Below are 19,130 nucleotides of genomic sequence, written 5' to 3' on the forward strand. Positions count from 1 at the left end.
CCTATCATGCAGAGCCAACTTGAACATGATACTCCACAATATTTCACTGATGTGTTAGAACCGTATATTATTGGCTGATTCCCTTATTTGTCTACCACAGTAGAGCTCTCAAAAATATTTTTCGAGGTTCAGGTTTAATAACTGTATTATTGAGCGGTAAACTCTAAAATTACTGTATTATTCAGTGTACATGAATTACTTTCTTATTTGTACTTATATTAGGGCGCAAAATTCTCGGCCGCCAGGTCGCCACTGGCGACTAGAAATTTAGAGCTGGCGATCTGTGTTCGGTACGAATGGTTTCTGCGTAAACTCAAAGGACTGCGCAATTTGTTTCGCATGAAAATAATTGTCACTGAGTGAAAGAAGATACGGAATGTGAAGTCTTTCTCTGTCAAACCAAAGGTCATCATCATTTTTGGATTGGCGAGTGCGTCTGACTTTGAAATTTTGCGCCCTGACTTATATTATTGGTGAATGTGTTAGTAAGATCCAACAAAAGAGGAAAAAATACTCGGAGTCTTTACATTTTCGTGAGCCAGAGGGTCCCACCCTGACCTCCCCCTTCGGGCGCCAATGGTCAGGATAGCAGACCCGTAATTTGAATCCCAAACGAGACAAAGGTATCGATTCAGAAGAAAATGCTATGGAAGAAACCCACAAGAATGCTCACTTTGTCATTATTTTCTCCTACTTACTGGTTAAAAACAATTCGTTCTAAAGTTAATAGTTTTATCGTTTTCGACTTACCAATACAATAACTTAATTTTGTTTTGGTTATACACAGCAACTCTTGGTTCGGAACTCATAATTTTGAAAACAATAAAAATTTGTAACGGTAGTATCCGTTTGCATTATATGTATGTAATAGAGACTAGTAAATACAATGTAACTCTGAAAGTACATTACCACTCTAAATATCAATTACTAACTCTTAGAATTAAGTTTACACTAGATAAGTATTTGCTGTTTTTTAGTTCATTTTATGTGAGCTGGATTAAATTTAGAGGAAATATACTTTTGTGTGGAACCTAATACGAAACTCTGCCTTTTGTCTTTGTTGTATGTCAAATTTTGGTCTTACATCTAGTATACCCTATTACAATGTTGATATTTTCATTGTTCTGAAAATTCCTCATAATATATAAGAAATGTGTCTAAAAGTATCGGTATCGGCATATCCCTAAGTCTTGTCATCTTACACTTTATAGGCTGGAATAATTTTCTACAAGAAGTGATGCTCAATACATAATGAAAACATGCTGTAATGCAAATGTAAGTGTTCTAAATATTTTTCTTGTGATGCGCGTAGGTGTTGAACAGTATACATATATTTACAGCAGTCAATTGCAGATTCAATTTACACAATAAATGAAGCGAAATAAGTTGTTTTTAAAACTTTTAACGTTTCTTTCATGATTATTGCTTATTACGGTCTAGTTCGTATACGGTATCCATGAAGTTACAAAAGTAAAATAGAACACATTACAGCAATCAAAATGTTACATTAGATTACGATTTCTAATTATGGATAGCACGTACGGATGTAGACGTCATGATACTGATGCAAAATAGTCAGTCGTAAAAATAATTTTACTATTAAAATGAGTGAGTGCATATGAAGGAGTTTTCTATTTGGTGGTTGACGGATTTCTTAGAAGTCCGTCGTATCATTTAATCATAATTTACATGCACTGAATTGAGCATAACCAGCATTTTCTAAGCTCTTGAATGATCATTTGGTTATCTTGAGGGAAAAAATTTACAGTGATTGAGTACAACTATTTCTGAGCGATACTAAACTTCCATTTGATCAACTGAATAACGTTTACTGTTTGTTTGCATACTTGAGCACACTCAATATGAGACTTCAAGATGGTTGTATGAATATTTTGACGTTGAGGACAAAAGTAAGACATCAATTATTTAAAAACGGCTGTGCGCAACCCAAGCTGAAGGTGGTAGTCTCAGCAGGGTTGGCTGGTTTAAACCAAGGTGGTTTAAACCAGCTGGTTTTTTCAAAAAAAAAAAAAAAAAAAAAAAAAAAAAAAAAAAAAAAAAAAAAAAAAACAACTGGTTTAAACCAAACAACAAAAAAATGTTCGTAAAAGTGTGTTGTAAAATCTTGATGAACACACATTTGTGGGTTATCACGTTTCACTCCCGTATATTATTCGTATTATATTCAGACCTAAATTCCCCATTCATTACTCCAAAAGATTATACTACAAAAGCAGCTTTTTTTTTATAAGTTTATAAATGTTTATTTTGTGATTTTTTGTAGTTGTTATTATTGTTATGTAATTGCAATCGAAGAAAAATTCTAAATATTGTTGCGTTTCAATGTTTACTATTGATTAAAAAAACTGAAAATGCCGTACTTTTTTGTGTGTGGGGGGGGGAGGGTCATACAGACCCCACGAGAGGCATTTAGTGAAATAAGTATCTTTGGTATCTATTTATGTATAAATGAGTCTGAGCCAAATAATTCTCAAATAATAATTCGTATCTTTACCCACTTTTCTTATTGATATGCAGGTTAAGTCGGTGTATTTCTTTAATTTGGACCAATAAAAGTCGTTGTTAACTAATTTGAACTAAATTAGTTCTTCTGTACTCCGTAGTACTTTGAAATTGTTCATATGTAATTCTGTGTAATGGTTTCACTTGTGCAACTGTTTATCTTTTGTCCTGAAATGACTCTTGACAGTTATATTAAGAAGCATGTAAAGATCAGTACAACGTATTTTTTTTTTTTTTTTATCAGGATTCCTTCATGAGTGAGTCGGCAGACGTATCGCATTTGTGGCCAATTAGTCCTGGTTCCGAGTTCAAATGGAGGACAATTTCTCTCGGATGTAACTCGAGAAGCGGTTTTTATTCCGCTTTAAGCTTATGTGACCCCTTCCAGCATAACCCGGTTGTTGCATAATAACATCAAGGCGAAACAAACTTATTTCTGTCCATATATGATATGAATATATAGAGCAAATTATTTAAACCATAAAAACCTGGTTTAAACAAAAAAAAAAAAAAAAAACGGTTTATTTGGTTTTTTTAATAAAAACCATGGTTTTTGCCAACCCTGAGTCTCAGTATCTTCTTAACATGGGAAGTCATTTCTGGAGTCTACTGATGAAGAATTCATTTCCCTCTGTTACGTTCTGAAAGCCCATGGGCAAATCCTTTCGAGTACGATGTGGCAAAATAAATAAATAAATAAATAAAAACTTTCTCTAAGAAGGAGCACGATGAACTTACTAAAAGCATTTATAATGGCTCATTTCGTGTTTTTCTAAGAATATGCACTTGATCAGTTTTGAGTGAAGGTATTCTCTGATTTAAAAAAAAAAAGCGTACAAAGGCGTTGAAACACCTAATTCTATTTCACAGCACATCTCTGTGAACCAACAATTTCAATAGGGCTCCTTAGTTTCTTGGGGAAACAAACATGGAAACACTTTGATTCTAAAGCTTATATAAGGCTAAAACTAGCAAATATTGAACAAGACACAGAAAGAATAGTCCAAACCATGAAAGGTAGACTATGTTTTATTTCTAATGACATCTACATTCTCCTATATACAGTATGTCGTATGCTTCTAACAGAAATCGATGTTACTAATTTATGTTAATATTCCTGTCTACCGTATCTCATAACTACTATTTCCTACCAGATACCAAAATTTAAAGGTATGAGGTTCGTAGCTTGCCTTAAACATAAAAAGAAGAGCTATAGCCAGGGTTTGAAAAAAAACAGTTTTTTTCTGAAAAAGCCCAACCCACCTGGGCCCATATAGGTTTTTCGGGTATTTTCGGGTTTAATTGGGTTTTATTAAAATATTTCAATGTCTTTGGGGTAAAAGTGTTAAAATGTGATTTATATTTCAAGATTATCATTGTCACAATTTGCAACAATTTTCTATTCACTGCTGTTTTGAAAAAATGGCCGCCAGTTTGAAATTTTACGTCGGATCATCGCCAAAATATATACAGCTAATTTAGAGTATCTCGTGCTTCTACTCTAAAAATTTCGACTTAAAAGACCGAAAATTGCTCTTTGTAGCGTGCATATCCGCTATTTTGAAAAAAATAAATTGTCACCATTTTGAAATTTTACGTTGGTATGTCGCCAAAATCTACACAGGAAATTTAGTGTGTCACATGCTTGTACTCTAAAAATTTACACTTAAAAGACCAGAAGTGATTCCCTGTACTATGTGTGGTACAAGTAGACGAACGAACAAATGCAGATTGAATCATCCCAGAAGCCTCAGTGACGTTTGCCAAATATGAACACCAAATATATTAATTTAACAGCGTAAAATAAAGGGTCTTTATTGTTGAAGTTCACTTTCGATATCTTGTGCGTTTAATTACAGGAATGTCCTGAGCACTTGTTGCAAGAGGGATCTTTCCAGAAAATTAATTTAAGACCATTAAGAAAGATATAATTCATATTTTATAAAATAAACTAGCTTTTGGCTAGCTGGGGGCTCTGCCCCCAGGCCCCCGAGTTTGCTCGGCCTTCGGCTTCGCATTTCTTATCTATCGACCTTTTCATTAACAGTGAGTTTCGTGAACTTGTTCTTCATATTTCCTGAATCTGCCCATCCGGGAGCTTTGCTCCCTACACACTATCTTTGCTCGCCCTACGGTCTCGCATCTCTCTAACCCACAATTCTATCATTTCTTTTCCTATTTCAACTATTTAAAAGATAAGATTTTGTATCCCAAGAAAACTCCCATTTAAATAACAAGGGAATTTCTTCAGCACCCTTTAGACCCCTAAAAATATTTAAAATATTCACTTTTGGCTATTTTCCTGTCGGTTAGTTCTGGAATGCTATAATCATGCCAAGTTTCATCATTCTAATCATGCCGGAAGGGCCTAAACATTTTGGGGTGTAGAAGACGTCCCATATAAATAACATGGGAAAGATTTTTCAGTTCCCCATAAAACCACTCTACGGTTGGAAATTTTTATTTCTGATGTTTCACTTAAGTAACGCTTACAAAAACGTAAGAGCATACCGAATTTCAAGATTTTATCCCAATTCTAAGTACCTAAAACATGAGAGTATAGGTACAAAAAAGGCCTATTTAAATAACATGGGGAAATTTTTCATCCCCTCTTTAGACCCCCTAAAAATTAAATCTTCACTTTTGGCAATTTTTCTGTCGGTTAGTCCCGGAAAGCTACCATCATGCCAAATTTAATCATTGTAGCCCTACAGGAAGTGCTCAATAATTTATGTCAGCTCATGTAGTTTTATATATACTTAGGATGTTTCAGAATGTCTTAAATGAAATTAAATATCTTCCAGCAAAAAATAAATAGTTTTATTGTTGAGGTATTCAGTTCCGATGCTTTGTGCGTTCAATTGGGGAAATTTCCCGAGAACTTCCTTCGGGACTTTTTTTTTTCCTCCTCCCTCGAAAATGCAGCTCCCTTTACTGTACATTGAAACTTCTACTAGTACGAAAGTTCGAATTCAGCACTTTAAATAGTAAGGGGTACGTAGTTTTCGGAACTCTGAGCATCGAGTTTCTTAAATTTGACGAAATTTTACGCTTTTGTTGGTGCTGATTCTACAGAATGCTTATTTGAATAGTACCTACAAATAACTGCACTAAACTGTTGTTGGAAAACTAAATTTCACTGAAGAATACTTGTGTTACCATCAAAGGTAAGAAATAATACTAATAGTTTTACTAATGCACTACATGTTTACTGGTAGTACCGGCATCTATGGCTTTAAACGCGTCAAACGTATGAGGGACAACGTCCCTCGGCGTTGCCGAGTTGGCGAGCACACGATTCACGGAAAGTATTTTCTAAAATATAAAATTGCATTTTTTTCTTCCTTCAAATAGGCTATAAGCATAATTCATACATTAATTTGTTACTTAATTATCTCAAGCTAAGGTAAGGTTTTTTTATTCATTCAGTGCATTCAGAACTTTATAAAGGTCTTATATTGAATGTTGTATACCTTAACGGGAAAGCATTCAATTCGCCCATGGAAAGTCCAAAATCTGATAAAAATCACTTTCAATGTGATCACCTTGGTTGTATAAATAATATATTAACAAAAAGCTCAAAAACCCAGGTGGATGCAACCCGAAAAAACCCGTTGGTTTTTTCGGGCTGGGCCCACTTTGGCAAACCCTGGCTATAGCTCTGAAATAATTAGGTACCACTGGTCTTAAGATATTAATTTCGGTTAAGTGCTATTTAACCGGATCAATTTTACGAAATTTACCGGGTCAACTGGAGAATTTTGTTTAGTTTGTGAGGAAGAGTGAGTGAAAGTCTGATGAGGGAAATAATTGAAGTTCAGAAAGTGGTGGTGGTTGTTGATATACGTGACACTTTGTGGAAGCGGAAGGAACCATTTGGCGGAGAGTACATTCTTAGGATTTACTCCCGGGAAAGCAATGTGGAAATGGCGCGTATATTTCTACACGATAGTACACTAGGCTATTTTCTACTCGAAACTGGAGAAGTTAACAAGCCTCTGTTTTGAAGGTATAACCTAATTTAGTACACTTTGGTAATTTTTTGATGACACATCTTCCCCAAATTCACACAAAGACATTTTATGCCACATAATATATTTTGCGCTATCCTAGTTTATGTGAAAACCCACCATCGCTGACGCGCCTGTTCTGTGCTGACGCTAGAGATCTCTAAAGGCCGGAACTTTTACTCCGGGCCCGGCCCGTAAATTTTGTAATGTGAGGCCCGACCAGAGTACGAAATATGTTTTGGCCTTTAGACCCGAGTTAATGTTATAATCAAATGAGCCCGAATTACAGAAACTTAATAATTAATGCAAAATTGCGATTTTATTTACAACAATTAGATTTAATTCTGCGTTTTAACAGCTTACATGGTACAAAGAGAATAACGAAATACAGATTAACGAACCACTAAAAAGCACGAGTTCTATCTAACCGAGTCAGAGGAGTGCAGCAGGCAGGCCCAAGCCTTAGCGAGGGGGGGAAGGTGCAGCAGGGAGCAGGCGCGTCAGCGACGGGAGTATACGCATAAACGAGGATAATGGAAGAGCACACACATACAATACTCTCACTACCCGTATCACTCAAAATTTATTTCAATATTCTGTGTATTTAAAGTAATTTCTCATTTTCACACTCCAATTCCTTCACAAAAATGTCCTGCATCGTATTTAACCTATAAATCTTCTATTTGGTAGAACAGTCTGCTCCCGACAGTTTGGCAGAACCCGTGATTTTTGTTCTACCCGAATTTATGTGTATACTCTCAGTTGCTGACGCGCTTGCTCCGTACGAACACATTCCCGCGCGGCCTTTCTATAGAGCGTCTCACCCTTAGATTACAGTACAGGAGTATGTGGCAATGCTTTTCCTTATGCCCATTGTTGTCAAACTTAGTCTGAATTTTAGATTTTTTTTTTAACTAGATATGAATAGATTATTGTAGAGCATTGTATTCTCTATCAAATAATCTGTTTTTCCCATATCAAGAAGAGCTTTCAAGTATTGAAATAAATTGAAACAGTGAAATCTAACTAATGACAAATTCTAATGTCGCGTTAAATACCTAGGTATATCACGTCATAAGTTCGGAAGTATAAGAGATACAAAGTTGAAACTTAAACAAATATTAACACCATATTTGGTGTCAATGTTGGAAAAGTTTGCATTCAAAAATACTTTTCGAATTTTAAAATAAAAAATAAAATGTGCATACACTATTGCAATGCAGTTAACTAGTGAGAAACTTCTTTATTATTCAGGTTAGATGGGGGTGCAAAGCGAGAAAAATGTTGAGAAGTGATTGAAGTTATTCTTTAAAAAAAAAAAAAATGCAGGTCGATATCTTTCTTTATTTAGGTTTTATGACTTTTAGTGTTAAGAGTCAACTTTCCAAAGCGCGCGCATCTGACCTGAAGAAACGCAGTGACAAATCCTGCCAATGCTATTTTCCTTATAATATTTGTTTTAGTCACTGATATAGAGTTTCTTGCTATACCGATGAGTATTCACTGTTTATGCTATGCGAGCACGAATCTACTGCTTAACAGAAGCGTGATCGCAAAATCGAATCCTGGACTACACCTACGAGAAACATTGCGCCAACTCCACTCTTATCTTATGTTTCACTTACTTCGCTCGTTTCCCTTTATATAAGACTAACATTCAGAAGTATAGTTTTTATTTTCTTTCTTCCAAGACAGACAAATTTCAGTCGAGGGTGAATAGTAAGTAGTTAACATGAATCAGGATAATAATTCAGTTAGCAATAACATAAATCACAAAAATGCAGTTGGCACTCAAAGAAAACCAACTGTTTCTTCAGAAGATCAATATCTATGGAAGAGGAAAATGCAGGCCAATATCTGTTAATAATAAAACTTCTCACTCATTGGTGATGAAAAGTTATTGACTTTCGTAATTGATTCGTTTATACAGTTCGCACGTAGTCTCTAATGTCCTTTCGAATGCTGAAAATTTTGACAGTAAAAGCTGGTTTCGTTTCTAATTCCATTTTTCTAATTTACTGTGGATACGCAGAGGAAAAAAAAAAAACGTTCATAACAAATAACTTCATGAGCTCACAAAAGAGAATGAAAAGACTCTGGTCTTTCCTCCCATGTTTCTTTACGAAGCATGAAAGAAACAAAATATATTCTCGGAGGGTTTGATTATCCTGTGTGGTTTTAAATCTTTGCCCAATTATCTGTACCTTGTTGGCTGTCACTAAACGTGATTTAAAGTCACAACTTGTGCGTTTGTTTAGAACAGATACAATAGGGTATCTTTTCATTCTTCGGTAATAGTATACATGAGAACCTGCGTATTTTCTGTGTTCTATTACCACTTCTACATGATATACCATTAATTTTTTGGTAAGTCTTTACTTTGACTCCAACTGTGACTTTAATCGGTTCTTATAGGTTCAGTTACTTCCTGGAACTGTTTGTGCGTGAGTCACTTGTTAGAACTGTTCGTGCCTTTGGTGTGACGGCTTAGTTCATATTTTTCCCACTAGGTGTATGTGTAGTCATATGGTAGTTGGTTAGTAGTCACATGTTCTGTGTGCATGTATGTGTGTGCTGCTGTTTGTGGCATGCGGGAGCGCGTAATTGAATTGGTTGAATTGAGTTAGAGAAAACCTATCATAGTTGTGGTCTAAACTGAAGATATTTTCGACGTATTCTAAAAGTGGACGTTTATTGGTTTCTTGTTTGTAATAATAGCAAGTGTGCTCGGTTTAATAAAACGACGTGTGTGCGGAAAGGAACATTTTTCAGTAATGTTGAGTATTGTGCATGTGTTCTTGGTATCTTATTTTTTCGTGTGTGGAATCAGCAGTTATGAGTTCATTATTCATGAGATTTCTCCTATGGCGAAATGGTGAGTGTTTTCTTTTTTTAATTCATATTATTTTTATTCTTGATTTGTTTTGCATTTGAGTATTAGGCAAAGTATTTGGTTTGCTGCTGCTTGTCCTATTGTCTTGTTGAGATGTAATTTTTTTTTTTCTTTGTCATGCACTGATTTATGATTAGAGACGAGTGTGCTTTTTTTTTTAATTTTTCCCTTCTTAGCTTTATAGTAGTGGTGTGATTATTTATTATTATTTTGGATGTTTTTATGGTACTTAAGCGGGGGGGTTGGGGGGCGGTAGCCCCCCATGTAGATCTCAAAATTCATAGTCACCGCTTCACCTGAATTGATGTTTAGTAACATTGTGGCCCTTGTACTTATAGTATAATTCTTAACTTCGTATAGTAACATTGTGGCCCTTGTACTTATAGTATAATTCTTAACATCGTATAGTAACATTGTGGCCCTTGTACTTATTGTATAATTCTTAACATCGTACATTACTTTCACTGTGTTAGTAATTGTAATCGATTCATGTGATCCGGTTCCGGGAGCAGTTTAGGAATGATTCCTAAACTGCTCCGGGAACCGGATCACATGAATCGGTTGAAGTCACAGTTGGAGTCAAAGTAAAAATTTGCCAATTTTTTTTACATAGTGCAATAGTAAGAAGTATTCATGTGCACAAGACATGCGATATGCGTTAACCCCCCTCCCCCCACATAGTCATAGATAAAGTACAAGGGCACTACACATGCAGATATAAAGTACAGGTACGTTCTTTTTTATTTTCGTATCAGTCGATAAGTAAATAAAAGTCGCTTTGTTACCCCCTTTGTAAGTTCGTACATATTCAATGAATAATCCCTAAAAGTATGAGCGTCCTGATGCAGCTTCATGTATACTATATCCCAGTTCCTATTTACCATTACATTTGTAGATTGTTGAAATATTTAAAATATTTGATGTGTCATGTGCAATGTTGTATTTACTGTATTGTTCGTCATGGAGAGTGAAGTGCGGGAAACACATTCAATTGTTAGGCTGCGTGCGAGAAAGGGTCAAATAGTGCCGAAAGTTTTTAAGTGGAAGCAGTGAAAGTGATTAAAAGGTATTTAGGACGCGTCTTTTCTCCTTTTATTTTATATTTACAAATCTTTCGTTAATATTCACAAATGCATTTATAATTTGTTTTAACAAAAGAAACACTGACCAAAGCCTCAAACCCACTGTATTTTAAACTATAATATGTAACATATCCTTCCTCAGACACTATAGAACATAAATGAAAATGGACATAGTCATTATTATGAACAATATTCTTTTAAGACACACATATATATAGTCATTGTTATAAAAGAAAGTTTAATTTCTAATTGCTGAGGCCTTCAGCCAATCCCTTAAGTCTCCGTGTTCACTTTCCAACCAATCACGTTCCGCCATTTTTGGTTCTTATAGGGGCCTTTTTTATTTTCTTCTTGTCTACGCTATCCAAACTTCTTTGCCATAATTCATTAATAGGTAGGCCCCCTGTCTAGTTCATTAGTTTATCTCTTCCTACTATAGTGCGATGATTCATTTAGACCTGGTATTTGTTAAATATCATACTGTTGTTCCGCGGATAAAATCGGATCTAAACCATCGGAAGTAGGGAACAGCCGTCTTCATAGTATACTTAACGATGTAACTTTTATTTGACAAACGGAATTGGATTTGCGGATATTTTGTGTTTTCGCACGTCATATTTTCTCGACACGTATCACTATCACACTATTCCAGTTTTCCCTCTTATCCAACTTCAGCAGCAGTATTTTACCCATTGCTATTCCTTAGTTTGCCGCACAATTGTTACAGGAAATTTCTGTGTGAAACTGTCATTTATTTCAATCAGGGACGGATCCAGGACGGACTCCTGGGGAGCGGTGGGTTGTAATACTGCTACTTAGAGCTACTTTTAAGAGCTCCAAGCTCTGGGTCTTATTTATATATAAAATAATAAAGTTCCCTCTCATGGGGGGAGATCGTGTGATCTCCCCCCTTGGATCCGCCCCTGATTTCAATCATATGTGTTCTATTCGTTTCAAATGTTCTTTCGATTTCATATTGCTATTATCGAAATTTTATTGCAACGATATATAAACCACCATAAAAAGAAATTTCTAACACGCAATTATTAGACTGTTGTTTCATACCCCGTAATTAGCCGTTCCGAGTGAATTTGACTGAATGAAATGAAAAAAGGGTTCAAAATATATGAACATAAGGAAAGTTTTATTTACAAACTGTCACTCTTTTTGTCTTTCTTCAAAGAAAACATGCGGAAGAAATGTGGCAACAGCGCGCTCCATTTAATCTGTACTGTAATCTAAGAGTGAGACGCTCTATAGCATAAGTTGGATTAAGTTTGCTGCATTATCCTCATGCGCATACTCCCCATCGCTGATGTGCCTGCTTCCTATGGACGCACCCCCAAGCGGATCTCGCTGTTGTGCATCCTCGCTTTTCGTGACCACCTATCACAAATTAACTTATATCTTTTGCAGTAGTTTTAATGGTGTATTCAGTGGAAGCACATCAATATGTAAGCATATCAATCTGTATACAATTATTTGGGCATACGGCACGGTAATATCAGTCCAAAAGGTCGTAAGGAATTATTTGAAGGATTTTCTTTTTTTTATTTATTTGATGAACTCTTCTGCACCTGCATCAACGTCGTTATTAGTCTTAGTTATTACAGTTCAATGTTTCGATACTATTATGTGACAGTCATGTATTCAAATAACTTGTAATCGGAGAATGAATCAAAACACTAAACTGTGTTTATCATGTATATCCGAGAAAAATATTAGTGCACTATTATTTTGTGAATTACTCCTTGTACTAACTAATGGTAATCTATGATTAAAGAGTTCATCTCACTTCAGAGGAAAAAGAAATTATTTAGATGTAGACACGAACCTTGTAAATCAAGTTGTGTTTTGAAAACAAACCTCATTGTATTTAATAGATATACTATTGTATTACCAACAGTATCGGACTTTTTAATTGCGATTTATATACAATTAATGTATTGCACAATACATCACTGCATAACACAACTTCTTAGGAAATGTACTTCCAAAGCTTACAATGCAACCCAGATGACTATAACTATTTATAGTTGCCTTACCTCTCGTATTTCCTGATATTAAACAACACAGTCTGTGTAACAGTTTCGAATCTAGTTGAGGTGGGGGAGTACTCTGCGGCATTTTGACACACTCAAATGATACTACACTGTAATCATCACTATATCTCTTTTAAAATTGAACACTATTTTCTTATGCACCCTTATCTGCTCCCATTACCACCCTCAATTCGTCCTAATTTAGTCCGCTTTTGGCTCACAACCTACGTTTGGTTTGTTCGTTAATCTGTGCTGTCGCTCCCGCGTTTGACTTCCTGTTATATGATTGGTAGTTACAGACGACGTCACTCAGTTGGTTGGAACAGGAAAGAAATAACATAACGAAGTGCGAAGCTTATTTGCATATTCTTACATTAAAACGATAGTAAAGAATGATAAATGTGCAAAACAAATGAAATTATATTTTCATTTGTGAGATTCAAGAGCTTCCGCATTGCTTTGCACTCTCGCGAATAGCATCTCTGCCTGACTTCACTCGTCCGAAGAGACTACACTTCAAAAATCGATACCACACTCCTCCATACGTACAGGCATGACCTTGTCCATGTCCATGTACGCTGAAAAATCACACAATATTTTATATATTTTGTTTCATATAAGCTTTAATACGACAAAAACAGTTTAATAATCAACTATTAAACGCCCTTTTTGTTTTCAATAAACTTCATACGAGAAAACTACTTGTAATCAAAACTCGAAATTTAAGTAACATTGATCTTTCGGAATGTAATGTTAGGGCCTATCTATACTTTTCGGGTTCGGCATACCGAAATAAATTATTATTTTATTGCTATACACTTAGTTTTGTTTAGAGGCACGCGCACGATGGCTCAGTGGTAGAGCGCTTCACTATGGTGCGTGAGTTTCCCGGTTCAATCCCTGGTCAAGTAAGTTTGTGTTGGACAACATCAGCGGCAAATCTGTCTTCAATCTTGAAGGGGACAAGTAAGACCGTTCCCGTATACATACATATATATATATTAAGCAATGTTCAAAATATTTATGAAGTTGAAGAACAATGCTGTGAAGGATCAGGGGAGCAGAGTTGTCTTCAACATTGGGAGATGGAGAGATTTGAGGCTTATTCTGGGGGGACGTCAATTTCATCTTACTTTTCTTTGTGGCAATCAGGCACAAATCATCACATTTCTCCCCAGAAAACATATTTCAAATCGGATTATTGAGGGGACAGTCCCTTACAGTTCCAAGATTGGAGGGGACATGTCTCCCTCATACCCCCGGGATTTGCGCCAGTGGACAACATCGGATTCTCTCCATATACTCCCGTTTCCTCCCATATTCTCATTCCACCAATTCTTCCATCATCACCCACTTGTCATAATTGCCCGTCTCCCTTAGCCTAAAGGATATAATCGTAGGACGTTAAACTGGAAGATTAAATTTTATTTTTCAATTTTTATTTAGTTTAGAACTTAAAGAGATTCCCTCAGCATAGCTTCACGAAAACGTGCAATCCCTTTACGTTTCTTATGGTAGTGCAGTTTATTTTCTTTCTTATCTTCGGAGCCACGATGGCTCAGTGGAGAGCTCTCACGTTTAGTAGCATGAAGTATCTTTGTTCGATCATAGCTCTGTAAGCTATAGTGGACAATGTTGTGATCGAAGAGTTACACTTTTTTTTTCTATTTCCTCCTACTATATTCATTCTACCAAGGATGTTATAAAATAGAGGATTTGCCCATATGTATCTTCATCCCATTAAACTAATGAAGCCAAAAAACAACCGAGCATCGGCACGTCCGATTGGCTACTCTCGTTCCCACCATCGTCTGATTAGCTAATTTCGTTTCCGCCATGATTGTTGGTTCAAAACGCTGCGATCTTATTGGGCAGAGTGGGCAGAGTAGCGGTGGCGAAACTGTGACGTGTGGCTTCAAGATTTTGTTGTAAGGGCAAATCCTCTATTTTTAATAACATCCTTGCATTCTACACATTCTACACATTCATCCGTCTTCTTTGACTCTGGAGTGCCTATCCTCCAAAGACCCTTGACTACGTAGTCTTACTATAATCTGTTTCACATAACCTGATAGGAAAAAGAAGAAGTTTCCCCCACCACCACGCTCAAGTACAGGTGATTGTTAGTGTTCCGCCTTCCACTAGGGATTGATAGCCAAAAGGAACAGCAGTGCTTTCTCAACATCAAGTGCGAGCGAATTGACGTACGAATTTAGAGTATACACGATTCTGTTTATTAGAAAAGCTTCCCTCCCTGTGAAGGTTAACAACTTGCTTTCCCCTTCTGCAGTGGTAAGTAGTGGGAGGTAGGGGAGTTTATTATCAGCTTGTTTGAAACAGACTTTAGTTAGTCTCACCATGTGTCTTCACAAACTTATTCGATCGTTCTGTCTCCTAATAACTCTTGGTGATGCTGCCATGATTCAAAGTTTTCTCTTCCATAAATGACAATATCGGTTCGTAGCTTGTAAGAGCTGTGATTGCGATATCAAAGGATGTGCCACGTCACAATTTAGAAAAGCGAAACACACACACACACACAACTTTCTTGTTTTCATATTTATTAATTAGATTCGCTGTTATTACTATATTAATCAGTTACTATTCACATTCAAACAGTATGTGCAATTACTCCTCAATGTAAATTTAAAATTTATTTCTAAACAAAATTTCTACTTAGTCCTATTAAACACAAAAAATAGCTAAATGAAATAGGGCTACTATATAGGGGAAATTATTCACTCCAAAGACACTTTTTTTTTTTTTTTTTTTTTTTGCTTTACAGAAGTGGTTATATTTGTGCAAAGCTAAAGGGAAAATATGATAGTTTGATAAAAAAAAAAAAGTTACAAGAGGATTGCACCAATGAGAAGAATATCAGAGCAATTTTTGCCAAGAAGGTAATTTTGTGCCTTGCTACATACTAGTGTGTGCTGTCTGTCAAACAAGTAAATCTATATATACCTGCTTGTGAGTCTGGCATCCCTGCACCGACTGCTATGGAGATTTGATAAATAAATCAGTCAAATCTGTAGTTTGATGGAAAGAGGCAATGTAATTGTGAACCACATGCTGAAAAGGGCCAAAAGTTATAAATACGAATTATGCATAGTAGAGATAAGTGACAACATAAGAGTGATACAAGAAAAAACCTATGAAACAACAAAAAAAAAAAAACCGTCGTGGAATATTAGAAGTAATGGCGTAGATTGGAGTTGCCAGTAAATATGTCAATGACAAAACCTTTAGAGCAAAGTGGTCATGGACTAATGCTTAAGGCAAGAGATTACTAATCTAAAGAACGGTAGTTTGAATCCATAGAACGAGCATTTTTGATTCAAAAGATCCAATATGTTTCAATTGTATATATATATATATATATTAGGGTGGTCCATAAATATCAATTTTCAGATCGGGCTGGTCTCACCCCCTAAAATGGTTCCATATGGGACTAAATTAAGTCAGGAGAAATATTAGCTTCATTGAATAATACTAAATGGTGCCTCAAGCGACCTAAAATTTTGAATCCGATTACAGCACATAGTATATGGGAAAAATCTGGAATAAACTCATGTAATTTAGAAACGGCTAAAGGTAATGCAAAGATACCCTGGATAATAGAAAAAGAGAAAGAAACATATCTAATTTTGTATAGTACTGCCATTGCGGCCATCTTGAAATCCGCCATCTTGGATTTAGGTCAAAATTTTTAAATAGAAAGAGGGTCATATGACATATCGTTTTGAGGTATCGTTTTACCAGAAGCACAAATCTGGCACTATTTTAAAAGATAGCTTTAGTCATGTAAGAATTATTACCTGTGAAAGATTTCTCCTTTTCAGATTAATAATTCTTACACGAATAAAAGTAAATACCTGAGTTTGGCGTGAAAAGAACGAAAGGGATATGCACGGCTTCAAACGAAAGAGGAACGCGAAAGAAAATGCACTTCTGAAAATGATTTGTTTGAACTTTATACGTCAAAAGACATGGAGCAGTTCAAGTAATGAAGAGGAAAACCCAGTTGAGAATGTTAGAGAAAATATAAATACGAACGCGTGTGTGCCCGGACCGTCCAAGAGATGTGAAAGGGGGTGGGAAACTAATTTTATTACTCAAAGACTGGTGTTGCTCTCAATCGATAAAAGATCACTCATAGAGTAGCAATACATATTCTGACAGAGACGGCAGAGGAGTAGATGTCCCGGCGTTCATCAGCGTGGGAAAATTTTGGCCGTGGGAACGTTCCCACGGGGCTTAAACCGGTGTAAACTAGTATGTTCCTATATGGCCATGCTCTTGGACGCCTACCATATGTAGAAACAAGATGAAACATGCCTTTTTCGTGTTCTTGTCGTGTATTGGCTAGTAATTTGAATCCCCAAAACCCCACCCCTTCTGCGAAGAGCGTAAGCGGAACGTATGTGCTTGTGTAGATCATTCTGTTAACAGTTGTTGCAAAGGAAGAAACGTCAAATTTAAAGATGTCATCGTCAATGAGTTTATTAGATAAGCTTAATAAGCCATCAATGGTACCCTTTACAAAAATGCGAGATTTGGAGATTGGAGTACCATTTCGTATTGTAAACTGTGAGATAATTACAACGGTATATGGTAGGAAGGCATGTGTGACATTTGAAGGAGGCGAAAAAGTGATTATACCAGGACGTTGTACTGAAAAATTAGAAGCAGATAATGGTGCATTATTAACGTATGTACAAAGTGGAAATGTATGTTTAATATATAAAGGAATGAACATTAATGAATCTGGGCGTAACATGCACGATCTTGAATTTACTGAACTGGTATACTCATCGTAAGTGTATGGTGGCATGTACAAACAAGCAGTGTTGAATTCAGACATTTTCACCCGGGGGGAATGTCAACTCCTCGGGGGGGAGGGTTGTTTTTCTGTATTTTTGCAACAAAGCAGCATATTTAACAATTCTATCCACATCCACATCTTACCTAATATTGAGACTAATTGCTGATAAATAGATTGAGATTATAATTGAGATTATAAATGTGAGATTATAATTTTTAAAAAAATCGTTTAATTTTATCTAAACATTAAATAAAGACTGGCAAAAATATTATACACTAAACTTTAACTGCTATTTACAGTAGCTATTTTTGTTATTATTTCCTATATTCAGTAGTTACTGTTTGTTACTAATGTAGAAGTTTTTAAAAAGATTTAAATTAATTCAAATATTTTTTGTCCTAAAACAAACATGCATAGGAATATTTTAACAAAAAGTTATCATTCTTTCTCACACTTCTGATTCTAAATCAAGCATATTAGCCTTGGTTTCTTCACTGCATACACATCAATAGTTTAGTTTACGTAATCTTCAGTAGATTAGTGCCGTGTCGTGGAAAATCAGCGCTTGGCGCGAGAGTATACGACGGCACCCCCGTATATTTGAGTGAGGTCGACAGACCAGCCGCGAAAGGTGAGAAAATTTTAAAAAGTAAACCCTGCTTTTCCTTGATTTTGAGCACTTTTCATTACTTTTTTCCTTTCATTTTATGTATGTGCACATGTGCACATGTGTTTGATTCCTCTGTTTTTCTTTCCTTTTTTTCTTTTCTTTTTCCCTCCCGAGTTTTGCGCCCCTTACTTCGGCTTCCGGGGCCGTCGCCTCGCTTGCCCCTCCCCCATGGCACGGCACTGAGCAGGGTCTTCATCACCTTCAATAACAATCTTTCACTTATATACTACTATCATGTTGATAAATTCTATATAAATCTCTAACCCAGGAGGGATAACTGTTCCTTCCTGATCCTAGGGGTGTTCCATAAGATTGAGGACCTATCGAACTTCGGGAGTGAAAATTTATCGAGTTGTCATCGGTTACTCGAAACCGATCGAGTATTTGAAATTATCGAAGTTTCGGGTATTATCGACATTTCGAGTGTTATCGAAGTTTCGGGTATTATCCTTTCCTTCTACCTCAAACGAGGTTTTTTTTTTTTTCTTGAAGGCACAGATCTTGCATCCTTGATTGCCTATATCCTGGAATTGAGATAATAAAATTTATTGTTAAATAGTATGTTTAATTTTTAAGGTTGAACACTATATGACTGTGTAGTGATGGACAGTTCGGTTCCTTCACCTCTCCAATGATTCATTCTTGCAGCCAAACTAGTCAAACAACTTTTTTCATCTGATAAGATATTGCAAAGTTGTATTTGTCGAAATCATATGTAAAATTTATTTTTCTGTCTGCCCCGTTATTGGCTCAATCGGCAAAATGACTATTAGTAGCCTAATGGTGTCTTGGATTCCAATTCCATTCCGGCCGGTGATGCATGTTTTCTCTTAATCTTTCTCTCTTTTGACAGACTGATTAATACTTGTACAGATTGTGGGGAAAAAACTTTTCCTTCACTTCATTGCTAAGGAGAGAAGTTTTAAAACGAACACCCTGCATATATCTAATACATATTATATACAACTATGATAACCTCGAATACATTGTTTCTTCCGAACACTCCGATAATCCCAAACTTTTCAAAATATTCAAGCGACTCGACAAATGCGATCATATTGATATATTTCTGTATTTGCTGGTTT

General features: G+C 35.9%; 1 protein-coding gene across 1 annotated transcript in view; it reads right to left on the reverse strand.

Annotated features, from left to right (window-relative positions):
- LOC145693493 (gamma-tubulin complex component 3-like) overlaps positions 1-13,009 on the reverse strand; it is a 92,879-nt gene extending 79,870 nt beyond the window's left edge. Inside the window, exon 1 of the mRNA XM_081769547.1 lies at positions 12,554-13,009. Coding sequence (XP_081625673.1) covers positions 12,554-12,635 — 82 coding nt within the window. The 5' untranslated portion in view covers positions 12,636-13,009. The remainder of the gene's footprint in view (positions 1-12,553) is intronic.
- Positions 13,010-19,130: the final 6,121 nt, after the last annotated feature.

Source organism: Thermobia domestica, chromosome 8 (genome assembly GCF_964235325.1).
Source record: "Thermobia domestica chromosome 8, izTheDome1.hap1.1, whole genome shotgun sequence".
In the NCBI taxonomy this organism is placed as follows: Eukaryota; Metazoa; Arthropoda; class Insecta; order Zygentoma; family Lepismatidae; genus Thermobia; species Thermobia domestica.